Raw genomic sequence first — 27791 nt, 5'->3', positions numbered from 1 at the left:
CGGAGCCCCGCCCCTTCGAGCCCCGGAGCTCCGCCCCTTCGAGCCCTGGAGCCCCGCCCCTCCGCCAGCGCGCGCCCAGAGCCCCGCCCGCCCGACAGGAAAGACCCGGTTCGGCGCTGCCGCCGACGCTCGCTCCTGCTGTCGGTGTCGCGCCGCGGCCGCGCGCGACCGGCATGAGCGCGCGGCCGGGCCAGTGACCGCGTCGGAGATGGACTGCGGCTCCGTTGCGGGGGAGAAGCCGAAGCGCCTGCCCGGCCGCCGGCGCCTTCTGCTCTTCCTGGCCGCGGGCCGCGGCGGAAGCCCGGGCGGCCGTGGCGTTCCCGCGCGCCGCCTCGTGCCCACGCTCCCCGGCGGTCTGGGGGCGCTGCGGCCCCGCGGCCCGGCGGCCCGTGCCAGCGCGTCACGTGCCTCCCCGCTGTTCCTCGTCCTGCTTGTGCCCTTCCCGCGCCTGGCCGCCGCCGGCCCTCGCCGGCCGCTGGCGAACTGGGAGCGGTGGCGCGCCGGGCCCTCGTCTCCCCCGGCCGGGCGCGGCGGCGCGTGGAGGTGGCAGCCGGGCCTGGCCCCCCGCGTCGCCTGCGCGGCGGGCGCGCTCCACCTATGCCTCCGGCGGGTGGCCGCCCTCGCTTCCTCGAGGAGAGGTGAGGGCCGGGCCGGGGCGGCGGGAGCTGGGCTCTGAGCTCCTGAGGGCGGGTCAGCCGAGGTCGCCGGGCTCCTCCCGGCCGTGGGGACGAAGGTCTGTCGGGCCCCGCCCTTCTGGTCCGCGCTCTCCTGGGCTCCCTCAGCGGAGAGGATCCGAGTGAGTCGGGCTGCGGGCGCCGGGTGCAGGGCGCAGCTTTTAATGGAATGCGGGGCAGGAGGTACGAGCGGGGAGGAGGCAGCGCGCGCGTTTGTAGAGCCGCCGCGTGGCGCCCGCTCGCAGGTTTCTGTTTTGCAGGTGCGCGGTGTGTGTAGCGACTCCGGTAAAGGAGCAGGTGTGCCGGAGGCTTGCGAGTTTGAGGATGGAAGCTAAGGGACATGAAGGGATTGTTTTATACTTTAATTTCAAACTCTCGTGGGTTCATTAATTCGTTAAGCACCGGCTTCCACTCTCCCTGGCACTCTGCTGGGTCCGCGGGATGTATCAGCTAACAAAATCTTTTCCTACTTGGAGCTTAATTCTAGCAGAGGAGAATATATATATGTGTGTGTATTATTTATGCATGCATAAATAATGTATATAATCTGATGAATGCTATATATAAATATAAAGGGGGTAAGATCACCACGAAGTGGAGTGATGCCTCCAGTTACTAATTTAAATAGTCATTGGAGTAGGTTTCATGGAGAAGGTGCCGTTTGATGAAATACTTAAAGGAGGTGAGGCAGGGGGCCTTGCGTGAGGTTAAGAAAGCCTAAGCAGGAGTTCCCTGTCGTGCCTCAGTGGAAACGAATCTGCCTAGTATCCATGAGGACGCAGGTTCCATCCCTGACCTCGCTCATGGGCTAAGGATCTAACTTTGAGCTTCTCGTGTAGGGTTTTAATATCCTTTCTATATGCTCAAGTTTCCCCTCCCCAAAGGAGAATTACATGTTATACTTTAGCATAGGTCAGGTTACTTGTTTCCTGATTGTTAGTGAGAATTCATAGTTCTTGGGCCTCGTTTTGTGTCACAATAAAGGAGGAAAAGTGAGTCAGAGGTGTTCCCAGTGCCAGAATACTGCTGTGTCCTCAGGGACTGCCCTTGGATGGAGGCAAGACAGAATTCACCTTCCATCAGCAGGGCTTGGAGGGCTAAGTGGCAAGTGGCTAGTCGTTTTCTCAACTTTTCAGACAGCAGTAATATTTCTTTGAAATGAGCTTGCAATTGAAATTCCAAATTTTTTTTGAAAAGAAAAAAAATCTGCCGTATCTAAATTGGAATTCACTTGCTTCAAAAGTAGCAGTGATAGTTTGTTTTGTGGGTGCAAGGAGGTGTTTTGTTTTAAATTACACAAATGATTATTTTGTTACTGGAAAAAAAGGAATCGAGGCCTAGAATAATTCCGTCACTTTTCGTAAGCTAATTCTAGACTCAAAGGTTTTTGAGCTCCCTAACCCATGGGACAGCCCAGCATGGTTCTGAGATGGGTGGCTTGGAGAGATCCCTTTGAGAGATGCATTCATTCATTCCCTCACCACTGTTTCTCCTGCTAGGGCTCATCTGTGTCAGGATGTCTTCTCATGGAGGCCAGTTTTTGCCCAGGGCTGGAGATAAAGGATGAAAAAAGAGGTGCCCAATTTAAGTGAGCTCATTTAAGTGAAAAGGGAAGGCCATACGTGAAGAGGAGAAAGGAGTTCATCTCAAACTTTCCTTCTGGACAGTCTCTAGATCCAGATCTTAGAATCCATACTGTTAAATTTTTTTAAAAAGTTGTTTTTGGTCTGCAGTGTACCAGGCCCTCTGCTAGATGCTAATGATGCAAAAAATAACTGTCTGTTCTTGGGGAGCTTGAAGGAACACACAGACAGGGAAATAACTTAGTAGCTGCTGTGATAGAGCTCTCTGTACTGGGCTGGGTACACACAGTAAAGGCTGCTCCCTGACCTGGGGAGGCAGGTCGCAGAGGTAGCGTAATGGGTGCTTATGGCGTAATGGGTGCTTATGGAACGCTAATGGAACATAATGGGTGCTAATGGAACATAATGGGTGCTTAGCACATCGTCAGAGTAGATGCAAAGGGGTAAAAAGGGTGCTTAAAATTTACAGCTTAGAAGGAGGAGCAAGCCGAGCTCAAGGATGGTGTACCAAGGTCTGAAAGTGCAGGTAACAGGATAGCTTAGGTGGCTGGAATGAACGCTGAAAGGATGAGTGGGCTAGATTAGGACAGGCTTTGTGTGCCTTGCCAAGGGCCTCATACTATAGGCAGGTGCTTCTTTGAAGCTAAGGCCCCCTCCCCCACTTATTTATTTATTTATTTATTTATTTTTACCATTAAACACACACACACATAGAATAGTTGTTGCATCTTTTATTTTGTCAGTCTGCAAACAGTGCTTGGTACCAGGTGGTTATTGACCCTCCTGTACGTACCTAGGTGCTGTGAACACAGCCACCCTAACTCCAAGTTGCCAGTAATTTGAGAACCACTGCTTTCAGCTTACAGAAAAGCATCAGATCTGTAGGGTCCTGTCCATGTCACCTTTTCTGCTTACTTGCAGTTTCCTTTGAGTATTTAGGGGTGAAGGATTGAGAATAAGAGTTGATGAGCTGAAGTATCTTTCTGGTCATTTAGGAGAGCTACTGAGTAAAACCTTTTGAGTTAGATGACTCTTCTGTCTCCTATAACACCTGGTGTCATAGATCAGTAAGAACAAGTATGTAGCAAGATTTTTATATAGCTATGTTCATTACATTTAAATGGAAAGTTTTTAAGTTTTATATTGTCCATCTCTTTTCCTTTTGCTGTCAAAATGTCTCTTTTTGTATGATTGTAAGAGTAAGGAGCTATTATGTTTAAAGGTCCTTTCTTGACAGAGTTACAAATTCGTACTGCAGTTAGTCCATATTTTTTAAATCTATTTTTTGTGGTTGATGGAACACAAAAGCCAGAAAATCATTACTCTGCTACCTCCTTCAAATGAGGACCTTGAAACGAGCTTACAAAAATGGGTTGGACCTGTGGTTAAATTCACAGAAATTCATAGAAAAGGTAATACATAAATTGTTAGAACACGTCTCTCTAAACATAGTCTTCTGCAAAGATAAGGAAGAAAAACCGCAGATCAACATCTCTTATAAAAATACTAGGAAACCAAATTGAGCAGTCTATAAAAAGGAGTGTATGCTGTGACTAAACAGGATTCTGTCTCAGAACAGCAGGTTCACTTTGTCTGAAAATCAATTCCATGCAGTGTACCATATTCACACCTTAGAGGAGAGAAACCACACGATCATCACAAAAGACAAAGAAAAGTAATGTGACAAAATTCCACACCCCTTCACATTAAAAAAACACTTGGCCAATTTTTTTGGAACAGAAGGGAGCCACCTCACCTGATAAAGGGCATCTGAAACACCCACAGCTTAACCTCATGCTTAAATGGTGAAAGATGGGATATGTTCCCTCCAAGGTCAGGAATGAGGGGGGCTGCTCTCACCATTCCATTCGGCGCTGTGCTAGCAGTTCTAGCCAGGGCGGTTCGGCAAGAAAAGGAAAAGCCATCCAGATTGTAAAAGAAGTAAATTATCACTCTTCACAGACGACATGACCCTATACATAGAAAACTCTAAGAAATTCACTAAAAACCAATGAAAGCTAGTGAATTTAGCAAGATGGTGGGATATAAGATCAATATACAAATTGTACGGAAACAAAAGTCAGTTGTATTTCTATACACTAGCAATGAACAATCTGAAAATTCTAAAAAGCAGTACCTTTTGCCGTAGCATCGAAAGGAATTAGAGACTTAAATTTAACCCCCCCCCCCAAAGTACAAAACCTACATAGAACACGAATAAAGACATTAAACACCTAAATAAATGGAGAGTGAGGGCCGTGGAGATGTTGGTAATTGGAAGACAATATTTTTAGGATGGCGGTACTCCCCACAGTGACCTACAGATTTAGCATAATCTCTATCAGAGTTCCAAGTGGCTTCTTTGTAGACATTGATAGAGTGATACTGAAGTTCATATAGGAATATGGGGAACTCAGAGTAGCCAGAAAATCTTGATAAAGAACAGAGTTGGGGGATTCATTTCCTGATGTCAAAACTTGACTTACAAACTACATACCAAGAAAATGTGGCACTAGCATAAGACAGACTTGTGGAATAGAATGGAGTACTCAAAGATAAACCTTTGCATTTATAATCGATTGATTTTTGCCATGAGTCACAAGACAGTTTAACGGAGAAAGTAGTTCAAGGACAGCTGGACATCCACATGCACAAGAATGAAGTTGAACCCCCATCTCACACCATGTGCAGAAATTAACTTGAATGGCTCAAAGACCCAATGTTAAGAGCTAACACCTAAAACTTAGGAAAAAAACAAGTGTAAATCTTTGTGTGCTCAAATCAGCCAATGGTTTCTCTTCACCAAAAGCAAAAGGAACAACAGAAAAAGATAAATTGCGCTTGATTAAAATAATGAACTTTTGTGCTTCAAAAGATGCTGTCACGAAAAAAGATGCTGTCACGAAAGTTAAAGCCAACCCACAGAAAAAGCATGTTTGCAAATGATATATGTGATAAGGACCGTGTATCTAAAATATGTAAAAAGGATTTCCTTCTGTGGTGCAAAGCGGTTGGCAGCATTTTTGCAGTGCCAGGGCGCAGGTTCAATTCCTGGCGCAGCACAGTGAATTAAAGGATCCAGTGTTGCCACAGCTGCGGCATAGGTCTCAGCTGCAGCTTGGATGTACCGCCTGGCCTGGGAACTCCATCTATACCACAGGGTGGCCAAAAATAAAGAAATAAAATATATAAAGAACTCTCTCAATTCAGTAATAAAAAGATAACCCAATTTTTTAAAATAGGCAAAGGATCTGAATGGGTATTTCTCCAAAGAAAATATGGCAGTGGCCAGCGAGCACATGAAAAGATGTCCGGCCTCACTAGCCATCGGGGAAGTGCAAATCAAAACTACAGGAAGATCGGGGCTTCCCTGGGGGCCTAGCAGTGAAGGATTCAGTGTCGACACTGCTGTGGCTCAGGTTCGATCCCTGGCCTGAAGCTTCGACATGCAAGGTCAAAAAGAAAGAAAGAAAATAAAACATAAAAAAGGAAAAAAAAAAAACCTACAATGAGATATACTACTCTATACCCACAAGGATTATTACAAAAAGACAGGTAATAACAATGTTGAGAATGTGGAGAAATGGGACTCTTCTTAGAGTCAATCCTTCACCTGATGACTAGGTTAAAAAATTGGTATATCTGTATGATGAAATGTTATTTGGCAATAAAAGGAAATAAGATACTGATGTACTACATGGTGGGTGAACCTTGGAAATATCACTCTAGGTGAAAGAAACCAGTCATCAAGTACCACATAGCTAAGAATTACATTCCTATGAAATGTCCACAGCAGGCAAACTCATAGAGACAGAAGAGAGGTACGTGACAGCCTGTGGGACTAGGGAGGTGGGGTGTGATCGCATAGCGACTGGGGTAGCCAGAGGGGATAGGGTTTCTTTGGGGGTGATGAAGATGTTCTCAGGTTGATCGTGGGATGGTTACACAACTCTGTAAATATACTGAACACAATTGAAGTGTACATTTGAAATGGGTGAGTTGTATGTATGTGAGTTCTATCTCAAAGTTGTTAAAAAAAGAAAAAAAAAAAAGGCTTTTGAGGTGCGCCTTATTTTTTCCCTGTGCTCAGTTGCATTGGGTCCTGTTCTGACGTGTGCTGTCCTTTCTCTTCTAGAGCTGAGCCTCTCTGCGGGCAGCCTGCAGCTGGAGGGCAAAAGGAGAGAGTTCACCTCTTCTGGGAGTAGGAAGCTCTACTTTGACACCCACGCCTTAGTGTGTTTACTCGAAGAAAATGGTAATCCTCTCTCACTGGTTACTTGGAGCCAGAGGAAAACACTATACATTATGCCTGCCCCCCCCCCCCTTTTTAGGGCCCCACCTGCAGCATATGGAGGTTCCCCGGCTAGGGGTCCATTTGGAACTGTGGCCGTCGGCCTGTGCCACAGACACAGCAACACAGGATCTGAGCCACATCTTTGACCTACACCACAGCTCATGGCAACACTGGATCCTTAACCCACTGAATGAGGCCAGGGATTGAACCTTCATCCTCATGGATGCTAGTGAGGTTCATAAACGGCTGAGCCACAATGGGAACTCCCCTGCCCTTATGATCTTATCTAACTGCTCATATTTCTCTCTGCCTTTGGTATATCTGCAGACAATCTTTTGGTCAGTCTCCATTTTTTAAGACCTCATCTTTCGTTGCAGGACGTTTTTGCTTCATCAGTTCATTTGAGACTTTTCTCCCACATCATCGCTTTGTCCAAGGGAAGTGCATGTTTATAGCATCACTCTGGAAGTACAGTGTTTCAGATAAAAAATGAGACACAAGTTAGCCAAACCCAGCAACGGTTCCTATGACAACTCTCTAAGCAGAAAAGTGATCGTTTTATTCCCATGCAACTTGTGTGCTTTAAAGTTTTTATGAAATTTAAATGTTACAGAGCAGCAGCTATTGGTACTTTCAACTTAATGGTTTTTTTTTTTTTTCCCCTTAAATATTCAAACTCACACCTCTTACGGCTGTTGAGCTAATTAATGTAAACGATTCTTCTGACAGGTATGACAGTGAAGAGATAGCATAGAGATAGCATCCTCATGTAATCTCTAGACACACATTACAAATTAAATATAAATTTTGAATTCTCTGTATTGTGACACGTGTATCCTTAAAATCAGAATCTCAGCAGAGATTATGCCTTTGAAATAGGTAGATCTGTGTTTTGACTTTACTGTATAATTATTTACCCAGTTGTATGGCTTCACATGCACAAAGCTGCCTTGTGTAGATGTGGTTACATACTTGATACCTGGGGATGGCACGGACCCTCCTGTGCTTACGTGGGGGAGTTTGCAGCTCTGAGCTCGGCTTCTGTCAGCTTCCAGCTGTTCACAGTCCTTTCTCCTTCTTTGTCCCCGTTTCCCCCCTGGTAACTATGTGGACATAATAACAATTCCAAAGAGCCTTTTGAGTTTGAAATGATGGACGTGAATGCACTTCCGGAAAACTGTCATGTGCTCTGTGAACATTTTTACCGCTTTTCTTCTCAAACTTAAAACGTGAGCCTTATTTACTATAATTTCTTTCTGCTCAGAATTTTAAAAAGGAAAGTGGAAGTGAGAAGAGAGGCATCTAAAATTATCTTGATACGCAGAGGTCTTTTTTTTTTTTTTTTTTTTTTTTTTTTTTTTTGGTGGGCCTTATCTTATTGTCTTCAAAGTAAGCAGTTGTAAAAAGACACATTAGAGGTGTTCCCGTTGTGGCTCAGCAGGTTAAGAACCCAGCTAGTATCCATGAGGATGTGGGTTCAATCCTTGGACTTGTTTGGTGGGTCACAGATCTGGCGTTGTCATGAGCTGTGGTGTAGGTCGCAGACACAGCTTAGATCTGGCGTTGCTGTGGCTGTGGTGAAGGCCAGCAGCTGTAGCTCCGATTCTATACCTAGCCTGGGAACCTCCATATGCCGAGGGTGCGGCCCTAAAAAGACCAAAAAAAAAAAAAAGACATATAGACATTTTAGAGATGATGGGGGCATTATGACATGCACCAGATGTTGGATGATATTAAAGGAACAGCACTCGTTTTGTTAAGCATGGCTCTGGCCACGCGGCTGCCGTGGACCCAGATCTTTTCCCCCAATGAGAGGTGGGGTTTGTGTCTCCTCCCCCCTTTAAAAATTCATTTATTCCTTTTGAACAAACAGAATTTGTGAGTGTTTATTTAAAAATGTGATGTTTCCATATATGTACTTCCAGCTTTTCTGGACTCCAAACCCTAACCCATTGAATATTTGCATATTTTAAGACCAGCAATTTGAGGACTCCAGCGAATAAAGGCAGGATGCGAAGATGCTTCCAGGAATGATAGGTATCTTAGATGGCTGGGTTAGGATAAAGCCAGGAAGGACCCCTCAAAGAATGTTCCATCCTTTATCCCTTTTTTTTTTTTTTGTCCAGAGTTACATCTCCTGATTCACGAAACTTCCAGTGTCTGTAATCTCACTAGCCTGGATTCTGTCCTGTTTTCTCATTCCTACCAAAAAATTTTCATTTGTATCTGGTAACCCGGGAGGTCAGGCTTAACTTCTGCTTAACTTGTGCTTTTTCTTATCCTTTCTCCTCCTATAGGTGGTTCTAAGTTTTTGGAGCTTATTTCTTTTATTATCAGCATACTTCCCCTTTTGGTCTCTCTTCTCTTTTCTTCATAATTCCCAAGCCTTATTATTGTTTAACTATGAACCCTTATTAATAAGTTTTAAAAATTACAAGAGACGTGTTCATTTTCAAAAAATCAGGAAGACAAAAAACGGGAAAAACTACTCTGAATCCCAGTACCAGAGCTAAACGTTGTTAACATTTGGGCGGGTAACTTTTTGGGTGATTTTTTTTTTCCTTGTTGTTCATGACCCACACATTGAAAATTAAAGGATTTTGAATAAAGTGAAGAGACTAGGTCTTTGGAGGTCTTTTTGTCTCATTTAAATTTGTCTTTGATTTTTTTTTTTTTTTTTAGTCCCATGCTTAATGCTTAATTTCATCCAAAGTGAATCTCTTATAACTTCCTCCAAACAAATGTGCCGTGAATTAATTACAAGACATTTTAAGTTCTTCTACAGTTCTTATAGATGGACGTGTTTAATAGAATTATATTCCAGGGATTTAAGCATTTTAAGCATTTAAAATATCATTTTAATTAGAATTTTCAATGTGAAAGATAAGTTACTACCTAAAGTTATTAAAAACATCACTGCTGAGTTGAATATGTAATTCAGTTCAGTGTTACTTATTGAATATAAAAGAATCTGTTATTTTCCAGTTTCTCTCCCCCATCTAGTGATTAAGGAGAATTGTGGAAGAAAAATGAAAGAATTGATTTTGTCTTTTAACATTAAGTGAATTAAATTAACAACTGAATTATTATTTATATAGACAACGATTTGACCGAATTGTGCTGGATAAAATAATTAAACTTTCTCTAATTAAGTAAATTATTTTTTCCTAACATACACATTTTATTTTTTTTTCATCTTTTTTTTTAGGGCCGCACCTGAGGCATATGGAGGTTCCCAGGCAGGGATAGATTCAGAGCCGTAGTTGCCAGTCTACACTACAGCCACAGCAGCACCAGATCCAAGCCTCATCTGTGACCTATACCACAGCCCATGGCAACGCCAGATCCTTAACCCACTGAGCAAGCCAGGGATCAAACCTGCATCCTCATGGATACTAGTCAGATTAGTTTCTGCTGAGCCTTGACAAGAACTCCATTATTTAATTTTAAAATTAAGACACATGCATTGTAGGAAATTAAGATCACGCATAAGAAAATAAAATTTTCTTAGAATCTTTGTTAAACTATACAAGCCATAAATTGTATCTATAATTTTGAGGCTGCTTTTTTTTCACTTGACCTTGCACTGCAGGCATTCCCTGTCATTAGACATTCTCTGAAAACGTGGTTTTGACAGCCAGGCAGCATGTTGGCGCTCAGTCAGCCCTAGCCCTCGTTTTATACCAGGAAGCAGACTCAGATGTGTCATATTTGTCCTGCATGGCAGACACATCACAGCCTGTGACTAGACCCCACCCTCCTGCCACATTTCGGCTTTCCAACTGCTTCTGAATTCCAACATCCACCTGCATGTATAAGTTTGCATTTCCTCTCTTTCTACGAAGGGTTTTTTTTTTTTTTCCCCCCTGACGACTACAGCATGCTTGTCCTTGTGTGCTTGCTTAGGGTTCACTACTCGACAAGCGGAAATCATTGTGTCTGCCTTGGTCAAGATCACAGAGACCAACATGGATGTCGTCTACAAAGATATGGTCACCAAGATGCAGCAGGTGAGCTGTGCTGGGGCGCTTGCCCAGAGGTGAAAGCTGACGATGGGATGTTATTTGTAATACGTGTTTTCGCATAACACTCTATGGAAAGGCCTATCGTCATGTTAACCCTAGATGAGAGACAGATGATTACAGTGGTATAAAAAAAATATGTATTCAGAGCTCTTTGGTCAACGATCACAGAGTCATTACCTTTGAAAACAGAGGAGTTTCCACCGTGGCTCAGCGTAAAGCACCCGACGCTCTGTGAGAAGGTGGGTTTGATCCCTGACCTCGCTCAGTGGGTTGAAGATCTGGCGTTGCTGTGGCTGTAACGTAGGCCGGCAGCTACAGCTTGGATTTGACCCCTAGCTTGGGAACATCCATATGCTAAAGGTACAGCCGTAAAAAGACCAAAAAACAAAAAAAAACCCCAAAAAACTGACTATTCTTGTCAGCTGTACTTTCTTTTTTGCTTTAAGGCTGCACTTGCAGCATATGGGAGTTCCCAGGCTAAGGGTCAAATTGGAGCTGCAGCTGCCAGCCACAGCCACAGCAACACAGGATCTAAGCCACTTCTGTGACCTACACTGCAGCTCATGGCAACGCTGGATCCCTAACCCACTGAGTGAGGCCAGGGATCGAACCTGTATCCTCATAGATACTGGCTGGGTTCTTAACCCCCTGAGCCACAATGGGAACTCCCTAGTCAGCTGCACTTTAATAAATGGAGATGTGGCCAGAATTACAACTCTGTTGTTGAGCAGCTGGTCCTCTGACTGCCACCCTTTATGTGATTCACTTGATGCTGATACTGACTTGAGGTCTCATCCTTTTCTCATTTTGAGACAGAGGAGTGCTTTGCTGAACCTCTTTTCTTGTGCCCACGCTTTTCTAGTTTCTCATTGAGATGGTATCAGGTAGACTGTAGAAGGTGGACTTTGGACTTTCTGGCCCAGAGTAGGTTATATGTTTTGTTTTTCTTTCCTAGGAGATCACGCTTCAGCAGTTGATGGCTCAGATTGCTAATGTGAAAAAAGATATGATTATTTTGGAGAAGAGTGAATTTTCAGCCCTTCGATCAGAAAATGAGGTAAAATGAAAGAGCCACTCACACATACTTTATATTAAGATTCTGAGATACACAGACACAAAAGTGCACAAAGTGTATGTCTGGATGAATTTCACAGTGTGCACTATCAGATCAAGAATTAGACTGTGCCCAAAACCCCAGAGGTCCTGCCAACGCCCCCTTTGGTCATTTCAGGACACACATGATTGTTCCATCAGATCAAGAATTAGACTGTGATGAAAACCCAGGAGGTCCTGCTGACGCCCCCTTCTGGTCATTCATGGCACACACATGATTATAGTCCCATCCTGGCAGGACAAGCAATTGTTTCTGCCACTGAGACTATTTCAGTTAATGTTGTATTCTGAATGTGGCCAGGTTTGTGTTGAAGGATTAAAGAACTTGTGCATAAATACATGTTCTAATATTTGTTTATTACCAAGTTTTTTATATTTTTCTTCTACCTTTCTAAACATTTCTTTTCTGTGTGTTTTTAGAAGATAAAACTTGAACTACATCGGTTAAAACAACAAGTAATGGTAAGATCCTCCTGTTTGCTTGTTTGTAATTATATACACTTAGTAATAAATATAATGTCAGAAAGACTTACATGTTCTTAAGTACTTATGTGTGCTTAAACACTATGTTAAATATTTGTGTGAGGTGTCTCTAAAGTCCGCCTTGGAAGGTTTAACTGAGAACACAGCTAATGAATAAATTACTGATGTCTCATTAAGAAAATTGTGATCTAGGAGAAATGAAGTCATTTTTAAAATAAAAAATCTTCTGGGAGTTCCTGTTGTGGCTCAGCAGTAACAAACTCGACTACTATCCATGAGGATGGGGGATCAATCCCTGGCCTCACTCAGTGGGTTAAGGATCTGGCATTGCGTGAACTGTGGTGTAGGTTGCAGATGCAGCTCAGATCTGGAGTTGCTGTGGCTGTGGCGTAGGCCGGCAGCTCCGATTCGACCTGTAGCCTGGGAGCTTCCATATGCCTTGGGTATGACCCTAAAAAGACAAAAAATAAAATAAAAACTCTTCTGGCACAGCCACATGGAGCCCTTAGATTCTCTTAGGAGAGACTGTCTTTAGAGAATTTAAAATGCTGACCGAACCAGCGGTTGTTGTTGTTGTTGTTTTTAAGTGGAAAGGACATTGATGTTAAGAAAAAGGTTTTGATGAGTGTCAGAAGGAAGGCTTCATTTAAACCAGAATTTAATATTTTACTTCTTTGAGTCCATCTCTGCTTTGCAAAGTCCTGCAGGGAACAGCTTGATTCATAAATTCCCACAAAGCAAATGTATTGGGTTAACGTTCATTCATGTTCTTGAGGTTCAAAGAAACGGTAGCCCATTCTGGACTGATTTAAACAAAAAGGCAATTATTTGTATGTATAACCGGGAAGTCCCAAGATAAGGCTGACTCCAGCCGTGACTTGACCAGGGTCTCCTGACCGCACTAGTCCACGCACCCCTGTCCCTGCCCCTCCCCTGGGCTGGGGGCGATGAAGCCAGCAGGCCCAGGCTAGGCTCACATCCTCACAGGTTTTGGATCTCTTACATTGGATTTCTTTCTTTGTTGTTTGCTCTCCTACTAGGATGAAGTGATCAAAGTCCGAACAGAAACCAAATTAGACTTCAATCTAGAAAAGAGCAGAGTCAAAGAATTGGTATGTTCCTTTTTCAAAAATAGAGTATGAATTAATTTCTTTTTTTAATTTATTTATTTTTTCCACTGTACAGCATGGGGACCAAGTTACACATACATGTATACATGCTTTTTCCTCCCACTGTTGTGATGCAATGTACGTATCTAGACATAGTCCTCAATGCTACACAGCAGGATCTCATTGTAAATCCATTCCAAGAGCAATAGTTTGCATCCGTTAATCCCAAGCTCCCGATCCTTCCCACTCCCTCCCCCTCCCCCCCAGGCAGCTACAGGTCTATTCTCCAAGTCTGATTTTCTTTTCTGTGGGAATGTTCATTTGTGCTGGATATTAGATTCCAGTTATATCATATGGTATTTGTCTTTCTCTTTCTGACTCATTTCACTCAGTATGAGAGTCTCTAGTTCCATCCATGTTGCTGCAAATGGCATTATTTTGTTCTTTTTTATGGCTGAGTAGTAATTCCGTTGTGTATATATACCACATCTTCCTAATCCAATCATCTGTCGATAGACATTTGGGTTGTTTCCAGCTCTTGGCTATTGTGGACAGAGCCTCAATGAACATGCGGCTGCATGTGTCTTTCTCAAGGAAAGTTTTGTCTGGATATATGCCCAAGAGTGGGATTGCTGGGTCATATGGTAGTTCTATGTATAGTTTTCTAAGGTACCTCCTTACTGTTCTGCATAGTGGCTGTACCAGCTTACATTCCCACCAACAGTGCAGGAGGGTTCCCTTTTCTCCATACCCCCTCCAGCATTTGTTATTTGTGGACTTACTAATGATGGCCATTCTTTCTGGTGTGAGGTGGTATCTCATGGTAGTTTTGATTTGTATTTCTCTAATAATCAGGGATGTTGAGCATTTTTTCGTGTGCTTGTTGGCCATCTGCATATCTTCCTTGGAACATGGTCTGTTCAGGTCTTTTGCCCATTTTTCCATTGGGTGGTTGGGTTTTTGCTGTTGAGTTGTATAAGTTGCTTGTATATCCTAGAGATTAAGTCCTTGTCCATTGCATCATTTGAAACTATTTTCTCCCATTCTGTAAGTTGTCTTTTTGTTTTCTTTTTGGTTTCCTTTGCTGTGCAAAAGCTTTTCAGTTTGATTAGATCCCATTGGTTTATTTTTGCTCTTACTTCTGTTGCCTTGGGAGAATGACCTAGGAAAATATTCATAAGGTTGATGTCAGAGAATGTTTTGCCTATGTTCTCTTCCAGGAGTTTGATGGTGTCTTGTCTTATATTTAAGTCTTTCAGCCATTTTGAGTTTATTTTTGTGCATGGTGTGAGGGTGTATTCTAGTTTCATTGATTTGCATGCACCTGTTCAGTTTTCCAAGCAATTCTTGCTGAATAGGCTTTCTTTTTCCCATTTTATGCTCTTGCCTCCTTTGTCAAAGATTAATTGACCATAGGTGTCAGGGTTTATTTCTGAGTTCTCTATTCCATTCCATTGGTCCGTATGTCTGTTTTGATACCAGTACCACACTGTCTTGATGACTGTGGCTTTGTAATATTGCTTGAAGTCTGGGAGAGTTGTTTCTCAGGATTGCTTTGGCAATTCTGGGTCTTTTGTGGTTCCATATAAATTTTTGGATTGTTTGTTCTAGTTCTGTGAAAAGTGTCATGGGTATTTTGATAAGGATTGCATTGAATCTGTAGATTGCTTTGGGTAGTGTGGCCATTTTTACAATATTAATTTTTCCAATCCAGGAACATGGAATATCTTTCTATTTCTTTACATCTTCTTTAATTTCCTTGATTAATGTTTTATAGTTCTCAGCATATAAGTCCTTTACCTCCTTGGTCAGGTGTATTTGATTTTTTGGGGTGCAATTTAAAAGGTATTGTATTTTTGTATTCCTTTTCTAATATTTCATTGTTAGTATACAGAAATGTGACTGATTTCCAAATGTTAATCGTATATCCTGCTACTTTGCTGAATTTGTTAATCAGTTCAAGTAGTTTTTGGGTTGAGTCCTTAGGGTTTTCTATGTATAGTATCATGTCTGCATACAGTGACAGTTTGATCTCTTCTCTTTCTATATGGATGCCCTTTATTTCTTTTGTTTGTCTAATTGCTGTGGCTAGGACTTCCAAAACTGTGTTGAAGAGCAGTGGTGAGAGTGGGCATCCCTGTCTTGTTCCAGATTTGAGTGAGAAGGCTTTCAGTTTTTCCCCATTGAGGATTATATTTGCTGTGGGTTTATCATAAATGGCTTTGATTATATTCAGGAATGTTCCCTCTATACCCTTTGGCGAGGGTACACTTTGGCGAGGGTCTTGATCATGAATGGATGTTGGACTTTGTCAAATGCTTTTTCTGCGTCTATTGAGATGATCATATGATTTTTGACTTTTCTTTTGTTAATGTGGTGTATGATGTTGATTGATTTGCGTATGTTAAACCATCCTTGTGAACCTGGGATGAACCCTACCTGGTCATGGTGTATAATTTTTTTGGTATGTTTTTGGATTCGGTTGGCTAAGATTTTGTTGCGAATTTTTGCATCTATATTCATCAATGATATTGGGCGATAGTTTTCTTTTTTGGTGGTATCTCTGGTTTTGGAATGAGGGTGATGGTGGCCTCATAGAATGTCTTTGGGAGTATTCCTTCTTCCTCAACCGTTTGAAAAAGTTTAAGGAGGATGGGTACCAGATGCTCTTTGTAGAGTATGAATTAATTTCTTTGCAGGATGAAACACTTGATCAAGTCTAAGTTTACATGCACATCACAAGTACTGTTAAATATTTACCTGCGTATTACTATAACATAATTTTTTCCTTTATTTTGACTATATTTTGGATTAGGGCTCAAATTCGATGCTTTCAAAAGTAGCATTATACAGCAGAAATTAACACAACATTGTAATCTGCTATACTTCAATAAAACTTATTTTTTAAGTAACATCAAAATTAAAATCTTGGGGAGTTCCTATTCTGGCTCAGCAGGTTAAGGATCCGACATTGTCTCTGTGAGGATATGGGTTCAATCCCTGGCCTTGCTCAGTGGGTTAAGGATCCTGTGTTGCTGCAAGCTGCAGTGTAGCTCTTGGATGCGGCTCGGATCCGGTGTTGCTGTGGTTTAGCATAGTCTGCAGCTGTAGCTCCTATTCAACCCCTAGCCTGGAACTTCCATCTGCTTCCAGGTGCGCCTGTAAAAAGAAGAAAAAAAAATTAAATTAAAATCTTGGTCAAATCAGGTTTGAGGTTTTTTTTTTTTTTTTTCTTTTTTTCTTTTTTTCTTTTTAATGGCCACACTCACGACATATGGAAGTTCCCGAACCAGGGATTAAATTTGAGCCACAGCTGCAACCCATGCTGCAGCTACAGCAACACTGGATCTTTAACTCATTGCACTCGGCTGGGGATTGAACCCACACCTTCATGGTGACCCAAGCCACTGCAGTCGGATTCTTAACCCACTGCACCACAGGGGGAACTCCAAGTTTGAGTCTTTTTTTTTTTTTTTTTGTCTTTTTTCTATTTCTTTGGGCCGCTCCCATGGCATACGGAGGTTCCCAGGCTAGGGGTCGAATCGGAGCTGTAGCCACTGGCCTACACCATAGCCACAGCAACGCAGGATCCGAGCCGCAGAGACCGATCCTGCAACTTCATGGTTCCTAGTCGGATTCCTTAACCACTGCGCCACGACGGGAACTGCTTGAGTCTTTTTTGTTTCGGAGATACTAAATTATGCATCACTTGGACATGAATAAAGAAATTAAATTCGACCTTGATCTATTTAACATAGACCTAAACCTGCACAGGCCCTGATTTTACAAAGGTGAAGTTGATTATTTGACTTAGAATAACATTAAATTATTAGTATTAAATTAAATTCTATGTTGAAAATTCAAGATTTAAGTAATATTTCCACAGTCTTTTTTTTTTTAATAGAGAAAGCTTAATGACTTTATTGTGTTGTTTTGAAATGCAGATTCTAAATGATTCTTTTAAGTTATGTTAAAATGGAATTTTCAGTCAGGAAAAGTAGTGCTGTACATTTGTTACCAAAAAGATGTCACAAAAAGTGAACTGTAGAGAGGCTGAAGATCGCCTGTGTCTGTCAGTCCAACAACTTGTGGGATCTGTGCCTAGGACCTAAGAAAACTGTGGAAACACAGCTCCCCTGTCCTTTGCAATGCCTGTTAATACGCATTTCAAAGGTAATGCATGTCGCCCCCGTTTTATCCTCAGAGCTGTGTGTATGTAGAGTGAAGTGGTCATCACTGTGAGAGTCTCCTTCGTGTCCATCACCACACAGTTGCAGAATGTTTTTCTTACGATGAGAACTTTTAAGATTCACTCAGCAACTTTCAACTCTGCAGTACAGTGGTTTTTTGTTTTTTTTTTTTTTATGTTGTTGTTGTTGTTGTCTTTTTTTTTTTTTTTTTTTTTTTTTTTTTGCCATTTCTTGGGCCGCTCCCGAGGCATATGGAGGGTCCCAGGCTAGGGGTCGAATCGGAGCTGTAGCCACTGGCCTACGCCAGAGCCACAGCAACGCGGGATCTGAGCCGCATCTGCAACCTACACCACAGCTCACAGCAACGCCAGATCGTTAACCCACTGAGCAAGGGCAGGGATCGAACCCGCAACCTCATGGTTCCTAGTCGGATTCGTTAACCACTGCGCCACGACGGGAACTCCTTTTTTTGTGTGTGTGTCTTTTTTGTTGTTGTTGTTGTTGTTGCTATTTCTTGGGCCGCTCCCACGGCATATGGAGGTTCCCAGGCTAGGGGTTGAATCAGAGCTGTAGCCACCAGCCTACACCAGAGCCACAGCAACGCGGGATCCGAGCCGCGTCTGCAACCTTCACCACAGCTCACGGCAACGCCGGATCGTTAACCCACTGAGCAAGGGCAGGGACCAAACCCACAACCTCATGGTTCCTAGTCGGATTCGTTAACCACTGCGCCACGACGGGAACTCCAGTACAGTGTTATTAATTCGAGTCACCATGCTGTACATTTCATCCCCAGAATGTAGGTATTTTGTAATTGGAAATTTGTACTTTTTGATCCATTTCACCCACCCACTACCCCTGCCCCCCCCCCCACCGGAGCGGGGGGCCACCAGTCTGTTCTCTGTGTCTGTGAGCTTGGTATTTTTGTTTGTTTTTTTAGGTTCCAAATATAGTGAGATCCTATGGTGCGTGCCTTTCTCCATCTGATTTCTTTCACTTGGCATAACGCCCTCAAGGTCCGTCCATGTTGTTGCAAATGGCAAGGTTTCTTTCTCGCTTTATGGCTGAGTAATACTCCATTGCATATACACCACGTCTTCCTATTCGTTTATCCATCAGTGGACACTTAGGTTCCTTCCATGTCTTGGCTGTTAGAAATAATGCTGTGAACACAGGATACAATAAATTGGATGTTTTGTATGTGTTGGGCAGCCTCTGGTGACTTTTAACCCACCTATCTTCTTGTTCAGGCTTTATTTGAATTTGATAACATTGGTGAGATATGTCTTTTGTTCTTAGCAGAATGAGAACTAGGGCATATATAGTATTTTTTTACTAATGAAGAACTGGACACGCGTTCAGAAACTGAGTGTTCACAATTGTTCGTTGTCTTCTCATTTTTCACACTTTTAACCAGTGTACTACAATGAGAAATGAAGCTTATGTTGAAATTGACACACATACTTAGCGTGTACTGATGAAGTATTTGACCCTCTCATTCCCTTGTTTAATCAAGTTATCACACAGCTTTGATGAAATTAACTGATGTTTACAGTCAGTTTCAAAAACTGTATAGCCTATAAACTGCGTTGGGAGTGCAGGGAGATGGAGCCACATAGATGTTATTTTAAAAGTCATGGCAATGTCAAGATGTAGGCTTTTCTCTTGTGGCTGAGTCCATTTTGACTTAGGGAAAGCTGGAGTTTTAAGGTGTGTAGAACAATCCCATTCCACCGTGCTGCCCCCTGGTGGTGATCTGGTGCATAGCTCTCTCAGACTCTGGAGATGAGCATTCTTTGGTCCTGCAGCTAATTCTTGGTTTGGGATTTGGAGGCTTTCTTCCTCCCTCCTTCCCTTCTTCCCTCCCCCACTTCCTTCCTTCCTTCCTTTTTAACTTCTAAGTAACGCTGTTTTTATATTCCCCTCTAGTAGTCACAGGGGAACACTTTTATAGCTAGGAAGTTTCTAGAAACTTGAAAAGCATTAATTTTCCCCCTATAACCATGTTAATATATGGAAGAATTTTTAATTCCTCACTTAAATTATAGAATTCCATTTGCTCAATTAAATCCTAATGCCCACTGCTAAGGAGATGTGTCTGATTTTGGCCTCAGTGTCAACAGAATTACACAATATCTTTACACAGACATTAGTAGCCAAAGGTACTACTAGGTAGAACTAGTAGTTAATACTGGTAGAACTAGTCAGTTCCCTTAGTAACATTGGATTGTGACAGCCCACGTGGGTTTGTTTTTTGTTTTTGTTTCTTTCAGTTAAAAACAACATGTGACGATGTAGTGTATTTCTTGTATCTGTATTTACATAGTATCTTATCATCACAGGTAACATCTAGGTCACGGAATAATACTCCTTGAAACTATTTTTCCCAAGTTTATCTATTTCCTCTCTTTTATCTAAGCCCCAAGTAGTGACCAATTTTGTTTGTCGTTATGATGGGATAGGTCCTAAACTGAATCGTTACCCCACTGCCTTCAACCCTCCCAAAGCCGAAAAGGATGTGACTTGGCATCCATCTAAAGTGGTTCCAGGGAAGGCTCTTAAAACAGTGGAAGGGATGTAGAGATGTCATAGTGAAGAGGTGAAAAGAGAAAACCAGCGAAGAGGGGGGTGGAGGATGACACAGGGAATCCAGCTGTTGGAAATAAGAAACCTCAAAACACAAACCTAAAGGAGAAGGCAAGTAGGCTCCTTTACCTCGGGGTGGCTTCTAGTGGAGCGTATTTTTGGAAGTACTGAGGCTGGACTATTTCAGGCACCAGAGAAGAAGGAGGGGAGAAAGGAATAAATTCACAATCTGACCCGTGTTACATGTTTGTTTCAGTATTCATTAAACGAAAGGAAGCTGCTGGAAGTAAAAACAGAAATGGTGTCATTGGTAAGAAATGAGACGGACTTTTCTTGTTCATTTTGTTCATCTTTGCTTCATCCCGTGCATGGCTACTGTTGTTTGTCGTGATGGTCGTGGGAAGATCTATGCAAGTGTCATAGGATTTTTTACATCGTGGTAAAATACCCGTAAAAATCGCCACCCTAACTGCTTTTAAGTGTTTGGTTCCGTGGCATTAAATACATTCACGTTATTATGCAACCGGTGCCCCCACCTATCCGCAGAACTCTTTTCATCTTGCAGAACTGAAACTCTCCCCACTCAGCGCTAACCCCTCGTTTCTTCCTCGCCTGGCTACTGCCACCATTCTGTTTTCTGTCTCTTTGAATTTGACTGTCCTTGGTCCCTCCTGTGAGTGGAATCCTACCTGCTTTGTCCTTTTGTGACTTATTTCACTTAGCACAGTATTCTCAAGGTTCATTCATGTTGTAGCCTATGTCAGAATTTCCTTCCTGTTTAAGGCTAAATAACATCCCATTGGGTGGACACGTTACATTTTTTAATTATTCCCACACCTTGTGGCCATTGTGAATAATCCCGTGAACAGGGACATACAGGTAGCTGTTGGAGTCCCTGTGTTCAATTCTTTTTGGGTATCTATACCCAGAAGTGGTATATTGTAGGCTTTTTGTTTATTCAACAAATTTAGATCCCAGTGTTTGAAGAATAAGAAGGAATGGAGTTTTTTTGTATTTTTTTTTAAACTATATTTTTAACCAATGGCACGCATTATTTCTCTTCCATCCTGTCTTACCTGGGACCTCAGAAACCTACCAAGACTGCCATGAGAGAGTACGGAACTATTCCTCTGAAATTTTTTACTCATCCAGGCATTTATTTCCTTATTCATAACCTGAGTTGTTTGCCACAGGGAACTGCTTACTTGCCCCAGGATTTTCAGTGAAGTATTTGCAGTGCTTTTATGCATTAATGAAATACTACAAACCCTTATAACATCAGCCAAACTCACCACCCTTTGAGAATTAATCATGTATCTGGTTTAACTGTAATGTCTTTAGGAAAGAACTATAAAAGAAGAAAACTTTTTTAAAATGTGAATAGAAATAGCATCAAGGCAAGCACTGTTGCTTTTGGATTATGTAAGATTCTGTTCATTTAAAAAAAATTTTTTTTTTTTTTTACTTCCTGCTAAGAGGGATGCAGAAGGATGAGGCATGTTCATTGCCATGGAGAACAAACCAGCTTCGTAATTGTAACCTTATTGGCACCTGTCACTTACAAGAGTTCTGTTCCTTGGTGATCACACTTGATTCTCTAAGCAGCCTGTATAAGGCAGGGCCCATGGTACCTTTTTCCGTATTTCAAACAGAGGGAAACTGGCCTAGAGATATTTAAGGTCCTGGTCACAACAAAGCATGAGGCTAGTGAGAGTGCAGGCAGAAGCCCTGGACTGAACCCAGCTGACCTGTGACCACACCCTGTTGGGAACGGACCCTAGGACCCCCTGCAGAAGGGACGTGTCCAGAGTGGTTTAATGCTGTGAATCTCAAATAAGTAAGTAAGTAAATAAATAAATAAAAATGAGTTCCTATCATGGCTCAGCGGAAACAAATCTGACTAGCATCCATGAGGATGCAGGTTCGATCTCTGGCCTCACTCAGTGGGTTAAGGATCCAGCGTTGCCGTGAGCTGTGCTGCAGGTCACAGCTCGGATCCTGCATTGCCGTGGCTGTGTTATAGGCCAGCAGCCGCAGCTCTGTTTGGACCCCTAGCCTGGGACCCTCCATATGCCGGGGGTGTGACCCTAAAAAGAAAAACAAGATTAATAAATAAAAATGCTGTGATCTCTTTGCTTTTAAAAGCACGCCCAGCAAGATCGGGCCATCACACAGACGGACAGGAAGATAGACACCGAGGTCGCTGGCCTCAAAACCATGCTCGAGTCGCACAAGCTCGACAATATAAAATATTTAGCAGGTAAGCCATTTTGTATCTTGTCGTTAAAACCAGCTGAAAATAAATAAAATTTATAAATTCGGTCAAAGACATACTGCATTTCATTGATTCTAACTTTTTTTTCATATTTTAACATCTCTGAAATTGGAAGGTGTCTTACAATTTCCAATAGATGGCATAGCATCCTATAATTGGCATTTTTTCATTGTTAGTCATAAATAAAATCATGTATTTTACAGTCTATGAAATCTTAAATTTGATAAGAGAGTAGCACCAAACTAGAGTTATTTGGAATTTTTTTTAGTGACATTCAAGAGGGAATATTTTACAGATAGCAGGGAAGACTTTTGAGTTGTGATCTTTCAACACTCCTTGTACGGAGTTACTTTGCTTTTGTAATTTTTGAGCCAAAAGAGAAAATGAAGACTGATGAACCCCCCCCCCCAAAATAGCATTATTTTAACTCAAATTTAACATTTTTTGTATTAATCACTATTTTGAAATATAATCACTATTTTGAAGTGTAATAGTATTTAGAAGTGGAATTTTGCTAGTGAAATTCAAGGGCATGTCCTTCTCTAGCACATATGCATATACTTTGTGACCACAGAATTTTTGTGATTCTATACTTTTATTGAAAAGCTTTCTTGGGAGTTTCCCTAGTGGCTCAGCAGAAACATCCGACTAGTAACCATGAGGTTGTGGGTTCGATCCCTGGCCTTGCTCAGAGGGTTAAGGATCCAGCATTGCCATGAGCTGTGGCAAAGGTCAGAGATATGGCTTAGATCTGGCTTTGTCCTGGCTGTGGTGCAGGCCTGCAGCTGTAGCTCTGATTCTATCCCTAGCTTGGGAACCTCCATATGCTGTGGGAGTGGCCCTAAAAAAAAAAGAAAGAAAAGAAAGTAAAGCTTTCTTGAATATTGGCTACATTTGTACTTTGAAGATGAGGATTTTAAGGTGTGGGATTTTTTTTAAGAGGCAGGTGTTTCATGGGATGTGGCACAGCAGTAGGTAAGCTGACTTTCTCAGCTTACCTACTGAGAAAGGTAAGTGTCTGTTTTCTTAGTAAAGTATGTTTCTGCAAGTAACTGTTAGTAAAACTAATACTCTGTACAATTGTGGTTTTTTTCTTACAGGATCCGTGTTTACGTGCCTAACGGTAGCTCTGGGATTTTACCGCCTGTGGATATAATAAAGTGTCTATTTAAAGAGCATTCTTTTGTTTTGCCTTAAGAAGACCAGATTGCTGTGCCTTTTTTTTTTTTTCTCGTTTCAAATTTTTTTTTTTTTTTTTTTTGTCTTGTTAGGGCTGCACCTGCGGCATATGGAAGCTCCCAGGCTAGGGGTTGAATCAGATCTGTAGCTGCCGGCCTATACCGCAGCCACAGGAATGCCAGATCCGAGCCGCATCTGAGACCTACACCACAGCTCATGGCAATACTGGGTCCTTAATCCACTGGTCAAGGCCAGGGATCGAACCCTCGTCCTCATGGATACTAGTCAGGTTTGTTACTGCTGCGCCACCCTGGGAATTCCTTGTTTCAAATTTTAATGCTGATTTTTAATACATATTATTTATTTTTATGTATATTATGGACATATAACCAGGGCAAAGAAGCGAGAAGTCTATACCTGCTCCTTTCATCTTTTCTGTTTAGTTGACTTTATAGCCCTGCCTGGTGGCGGACAAAGCAAGGAAGACTCCACTGAGCTGGAGCAGTGAACTTGGTCTAACCTGTGGGATATACCAGCAGTAAATATTTATGTAACTCTCCGCAATTCCAATACTGTCTCCGAGGATTCGGGGTCTCCATTAGCTTTACTAAGTACTGAAGAATCGTTGAAACTAAACCAAAAGCATCAAGTCTTCCTTTCCTGTTGACCCAGTCCCTGTGTTAGCAGTTGTGTTTCAGGTCCAACTGTTGTTACCCGCATGCTACTTTACACCCAAAGGAGGTTTTTTCCTTTCATTTTCTGCTTCGTTAAGTTACTATTCTGTTTATATTGTGTGTGCCTTCCAGCTAGAAAACCTTGTCGCCTAATGAGGTATTGTGATTATGGGGGGAGGGGCTAGACTTCTCTCCCTGTTCCCTCTGACTTGGTCCTTCTGCCTCCCTCTTGAGTTGAGAGCTGTCCTGACACCCGAGGTGTGGCATTGCCTCCCTAGAGAATGTGCTCATTCTGGGCGTGGAGGCTTTTCAGTCTGCCAGGCAGGATCTTCTTCCTTCTGGTCCTCATCAGCGTTTTATCAAGGGAAGCACGAGGCTTTCCCTCTTTAGTGATATCTAGTTATTTAGTGAGGGTGCACATTTTTCAAGAATGTCTTTAATGAATATGCCTTTGCCTGTTACAAGCTCAGGTCGTAGGTGCTGCAAACTAGAGAACGGTCATCATGCCAGGTATTCTGATCTAGGTTGATTTCTTTGGTTGTTAAAGATACTCTCATGCTGACTTCACCTCTGTCTTTAACGCAAATACATTCCTAGCTACAACTAGGGGTATTGGGCGAGGCACAGTCTCCTCTTACTTGAGTGAGCTGCACGTAGAGACATCAGCAGTGACATCAGATGGCCCCTTCTTGTTTCCCCACGTGAACACGTGTGCAGGTGATGTGGTCCAGTGGGGAGGCCGCAGAGAGATGTCTTGATCGGCTGGTAGAATATAGTCCCCGTCCTCAGGGTTCGGTCCACTTTGGCAAAAAAGTTACCTCCTGTCCTTTGGATGTCATCTCTGCACTCTGTAAAGTGTAGTCGTTGCCGTGTCTGAGGATGTTCTGTGCCCCAGCACGTTGGCATTAATAGTACCAGTTTTGAAGTGAGTAGTCTCCTTTCAGCCAGATCCAAAAGTATCTTAACTGCCTCATGTTTTATCCACATATGCATTCCCCTTTCAGAGAAGGATCCCCAGAAAACACCGTACATTTAACAATCGCCCTAAATAGTAAAGAGTTAAGTCAATGACAGCCCATTAAGACCACCTTTGCAACCCAACTTTGTCTTAGTAGGAGCTTGGAGGCGAGCCAGAGCGCAGACACTCCTCTAAGTTGGAGTCCCCGAGAGGAAAAAGTACTGTGTGCAGTTCTGTTTCAAACCAAACACTAACCATGAGAGGTTAAATGCAGCGAAGTGACCTTATGTCCTGAGAAAGTATGTTTGAAATAGCCTGCGGTTGGGTGACCGTCTGGCATCTGCCAGAAGTATTCCAAATGACATTCCTACTGGTGATGGTGGGCTATGTCAGGCTGTCCCTTAACTGGGGCCGCTGATTTTGCTGTGGGCCTCTCCGCCGTACAGAACAGCCCCTGCCTCCCCTGTCCTGGGCACAGATGGACCCTGCTTTCGGTGGTGGGGATTGCACGTACGAGGCTAGGAGAGCTCAGGACCCCGTTCTCTTTATTTGGGCAAATGTATTCTATTGGAAAAGCGTAGGAGCCATAAATACAAGGGTACCCTTCCCGGTGCTGGCCCAGACGTCTCTGAGCAGTGTGACGACTCCCTGAGCTTGTCTTGGCCTGGAGGGGTGCAGGTCACTTTGGGGAGCTGTGCTCGGGCACAGATGCTGTGTGTCTAGCACTTGGGGAAAATCAGCCGGAGCAAAGGCCTGAGGATCGCCCTCCCCTAAAGCGGAACCGTCAGCTGGACAGGACCTGTATTTCCTGTTCGTGCACGAATCCCTCAGCTCTTAGAGGCTTCTTCTGCCCTCCTGCCTTCTCGCCCCTCCCCTGCTCTTTATCTCTTTTAAAGAGCTTCAACTCCAGCTCCTTTCCTGCTTCCTCCGTAAGCAAAGCATGTTTGTGTGTTCGATTCTTTACAGGAAATGTGACTGGATGCCTGTGCTGCTCTCAGTCCTTAGCTGGTTTTCTAGTTCAGTGTCCAGCACAACTCAATCAGAATGTATTCACCGTTTCCCTTAAGTATGCCAGGTACCTCAGGTGAGAGGTCACAAGTTCAGGAAGAAAGGCTTGACTCAAACCAGCCATCTTGCTGGACGTCGAAGTCTTTCAAAACCAAACTCCTGAGCCACAGGGGCCTGGTTCCTCCCGCGTCGTGCCCAGCTCGGCTGTGCTTTTCCGTCTGTGCCACTTGGAACAGGGAGCTCTTGCCTCTGTTCCTGTCTCCTTTCTAGCCTCTCCTGCGAATCAGCTGTGTCAACGTTGGCAGGCGCCTCTCTTCCTCCACCCCGACATGCCGTGTTCTAAGAATTTTGGCATCACTTCTGAGCAAATGTCGTATGGATAGCACTGTGGAACTCATGTCTAGAAAACTGGCTTTTAACGACGTTTATCAAATTGTGTTGTGACTTTTCGACATTAAAGCAAAAACTTGTCAATCGGTAATAATGACTTTTTAAATAAAATGTTCGAGACTGTTTTAGCCTTTTATTGGCATTTCATTTGGAAAATATCAGTCTTTCTACAGATTTGTATCTTATTTTCCTCTGATAACCCAAATCATTTCTTAGCCCTTTCGTTTCATTGCACTGTTAATATTCAGTTATATTTTACTATATAGTAGAGTGGGCATATTTTATGATCTAAAATAAAATATTTAACTTTCTTTCTGTGACTGATATCCTTTTCTGCTTGTTCAGATTGAATTTGAAAAGCCAGAACAACTTCTGCCTACACTATATTTCAACTGTTATTCCCTCCAATTGTACATGATAACACTCTTGTATTATTTTAAAAATCAAATACCTAAACATTTGGATCTGAAAGTGATTATTTGATTTACAAAATAAATTTTTACTATTCAGAAGAATTCTTTTAGCATGTTTGTGTGAAATGTTGTAACTCCTTGTTTGAGAGGCAATGAGGCTTATACTCAAGGTTTCAGAAAACAGCTGAAGTTCAAATTGCAGGTGATAGAAATCCAAATCAGACTAGCTTAAGCAGAGAATTTGCCTTTCGTGGCTTACACGGTCCAAGTTCAGGAAGAGCAAGATGGAAATGCCGACAGGATGCACCTCCAGGCACCTCTCAGCTCCGCTTTTTCCCTGGGGGCCCACAATACTCTCAGGCCGGCTTAGCACAGGAGAGTGGGAGAGCTGTGCTTTGAAAAAGCCTGGAAGAAGAATCCAAAGCAGGCAGCTAGGGTAGCGGCCAGAGGAAGGGTCCCGAGAGGGTTCTATACGCCGCTTCCCCAGGACCTGATGAGCACACGTGCTGCCTTGCAGAATTTGGGCTCTTCTGGGTCACCTGCCCTGTCCGTGTGATGGATGTCTGCTCGAGAGGGAAGCAAAGGAACACTTGGGAACGTGGATAGATGAAAGCTCGGAAATTCATTACAGGTACCCTTCATTTTTCTCCAACCAGACATCTTTTACCAAAATTGGAGAGTCACGGACACTCACTAGATTTGAGGGGGAGCCATAAGGTGTCTCAGAGGCCCTAATGGTTTGCGAGCTCAGCCTGTGTGTGAGGATGCTGTGCCATGGATGTCCAGGTGCCACCTGGCATCTGCCTTCTCACCTCGGTTCCATGTTCATGTCTGTGG

General features: G+C 42.9%; 1 protein-coding gene across 3 annotated transcripts; it reads left to right on the top strand.

The window, feature by feature from the left end:
• Positions 1 to 77: 77 nt before the first annotated feature.
• On the top strand, positions 78 to 27056 carry MCUR1 (mitochondrial calcium uniporter regulator 1). Of its 3 annotated transcripts, none has more exons than XM_003128183.5 (9): positions 78 to 638; positions 6393 to 6512; positions 10458 to 10561; positions 11532 to 11633; positions 12110 to 12151; positions 13213 to 13284; positions 20314 to 20367; positions 22203 to 22317; positions 23433 to 27056. In XM_003128183.5, exons 1-9 carry the CDS (start codon positions 209 to 211, stop codon positions 23486 to 23488), a joined length of 1095 nt encoding a protein of 364 aa, XP_003128231.1. In that variant the 5' UTR covers positions 78 to 208; the 3' UTR covers positions 23489 to 27056. The 3 variants fall into 3 exon arrangements, with proteins under 3 accessions (XP_003128231.1, XP_005665634.1, XP_084823508.1); XM_084967382.1 differs by having other exon boundaries at positions 609 to 857; XM_005665577.4 differs by lacking the exon at positions 20314 to 20367.
• Positions 27057 to 27791: the final 735 nt, after the last annotated feature.

Source organism: Sus scrofa, chromosome 7, assembly GCF_054392235.1.
Source record: "Sus scrofa isolate SSC_HxYL_T2T_F1_AM1 chromosome 7, Sscrofa_HxYL_maternal_Yorkshire_Landrace_v2.0, whole genome shotgun sequence".
Taxonomy (NCBI): domain Eukaryota; kingdom Metazoa; phylum Chordata; class Mammalia; order Artiodactyla; family Suidae; genus Sus; species Sus scrofa.
This window is presented reverse-complemented; position numbering and strand designations above follow the sequence as displayed.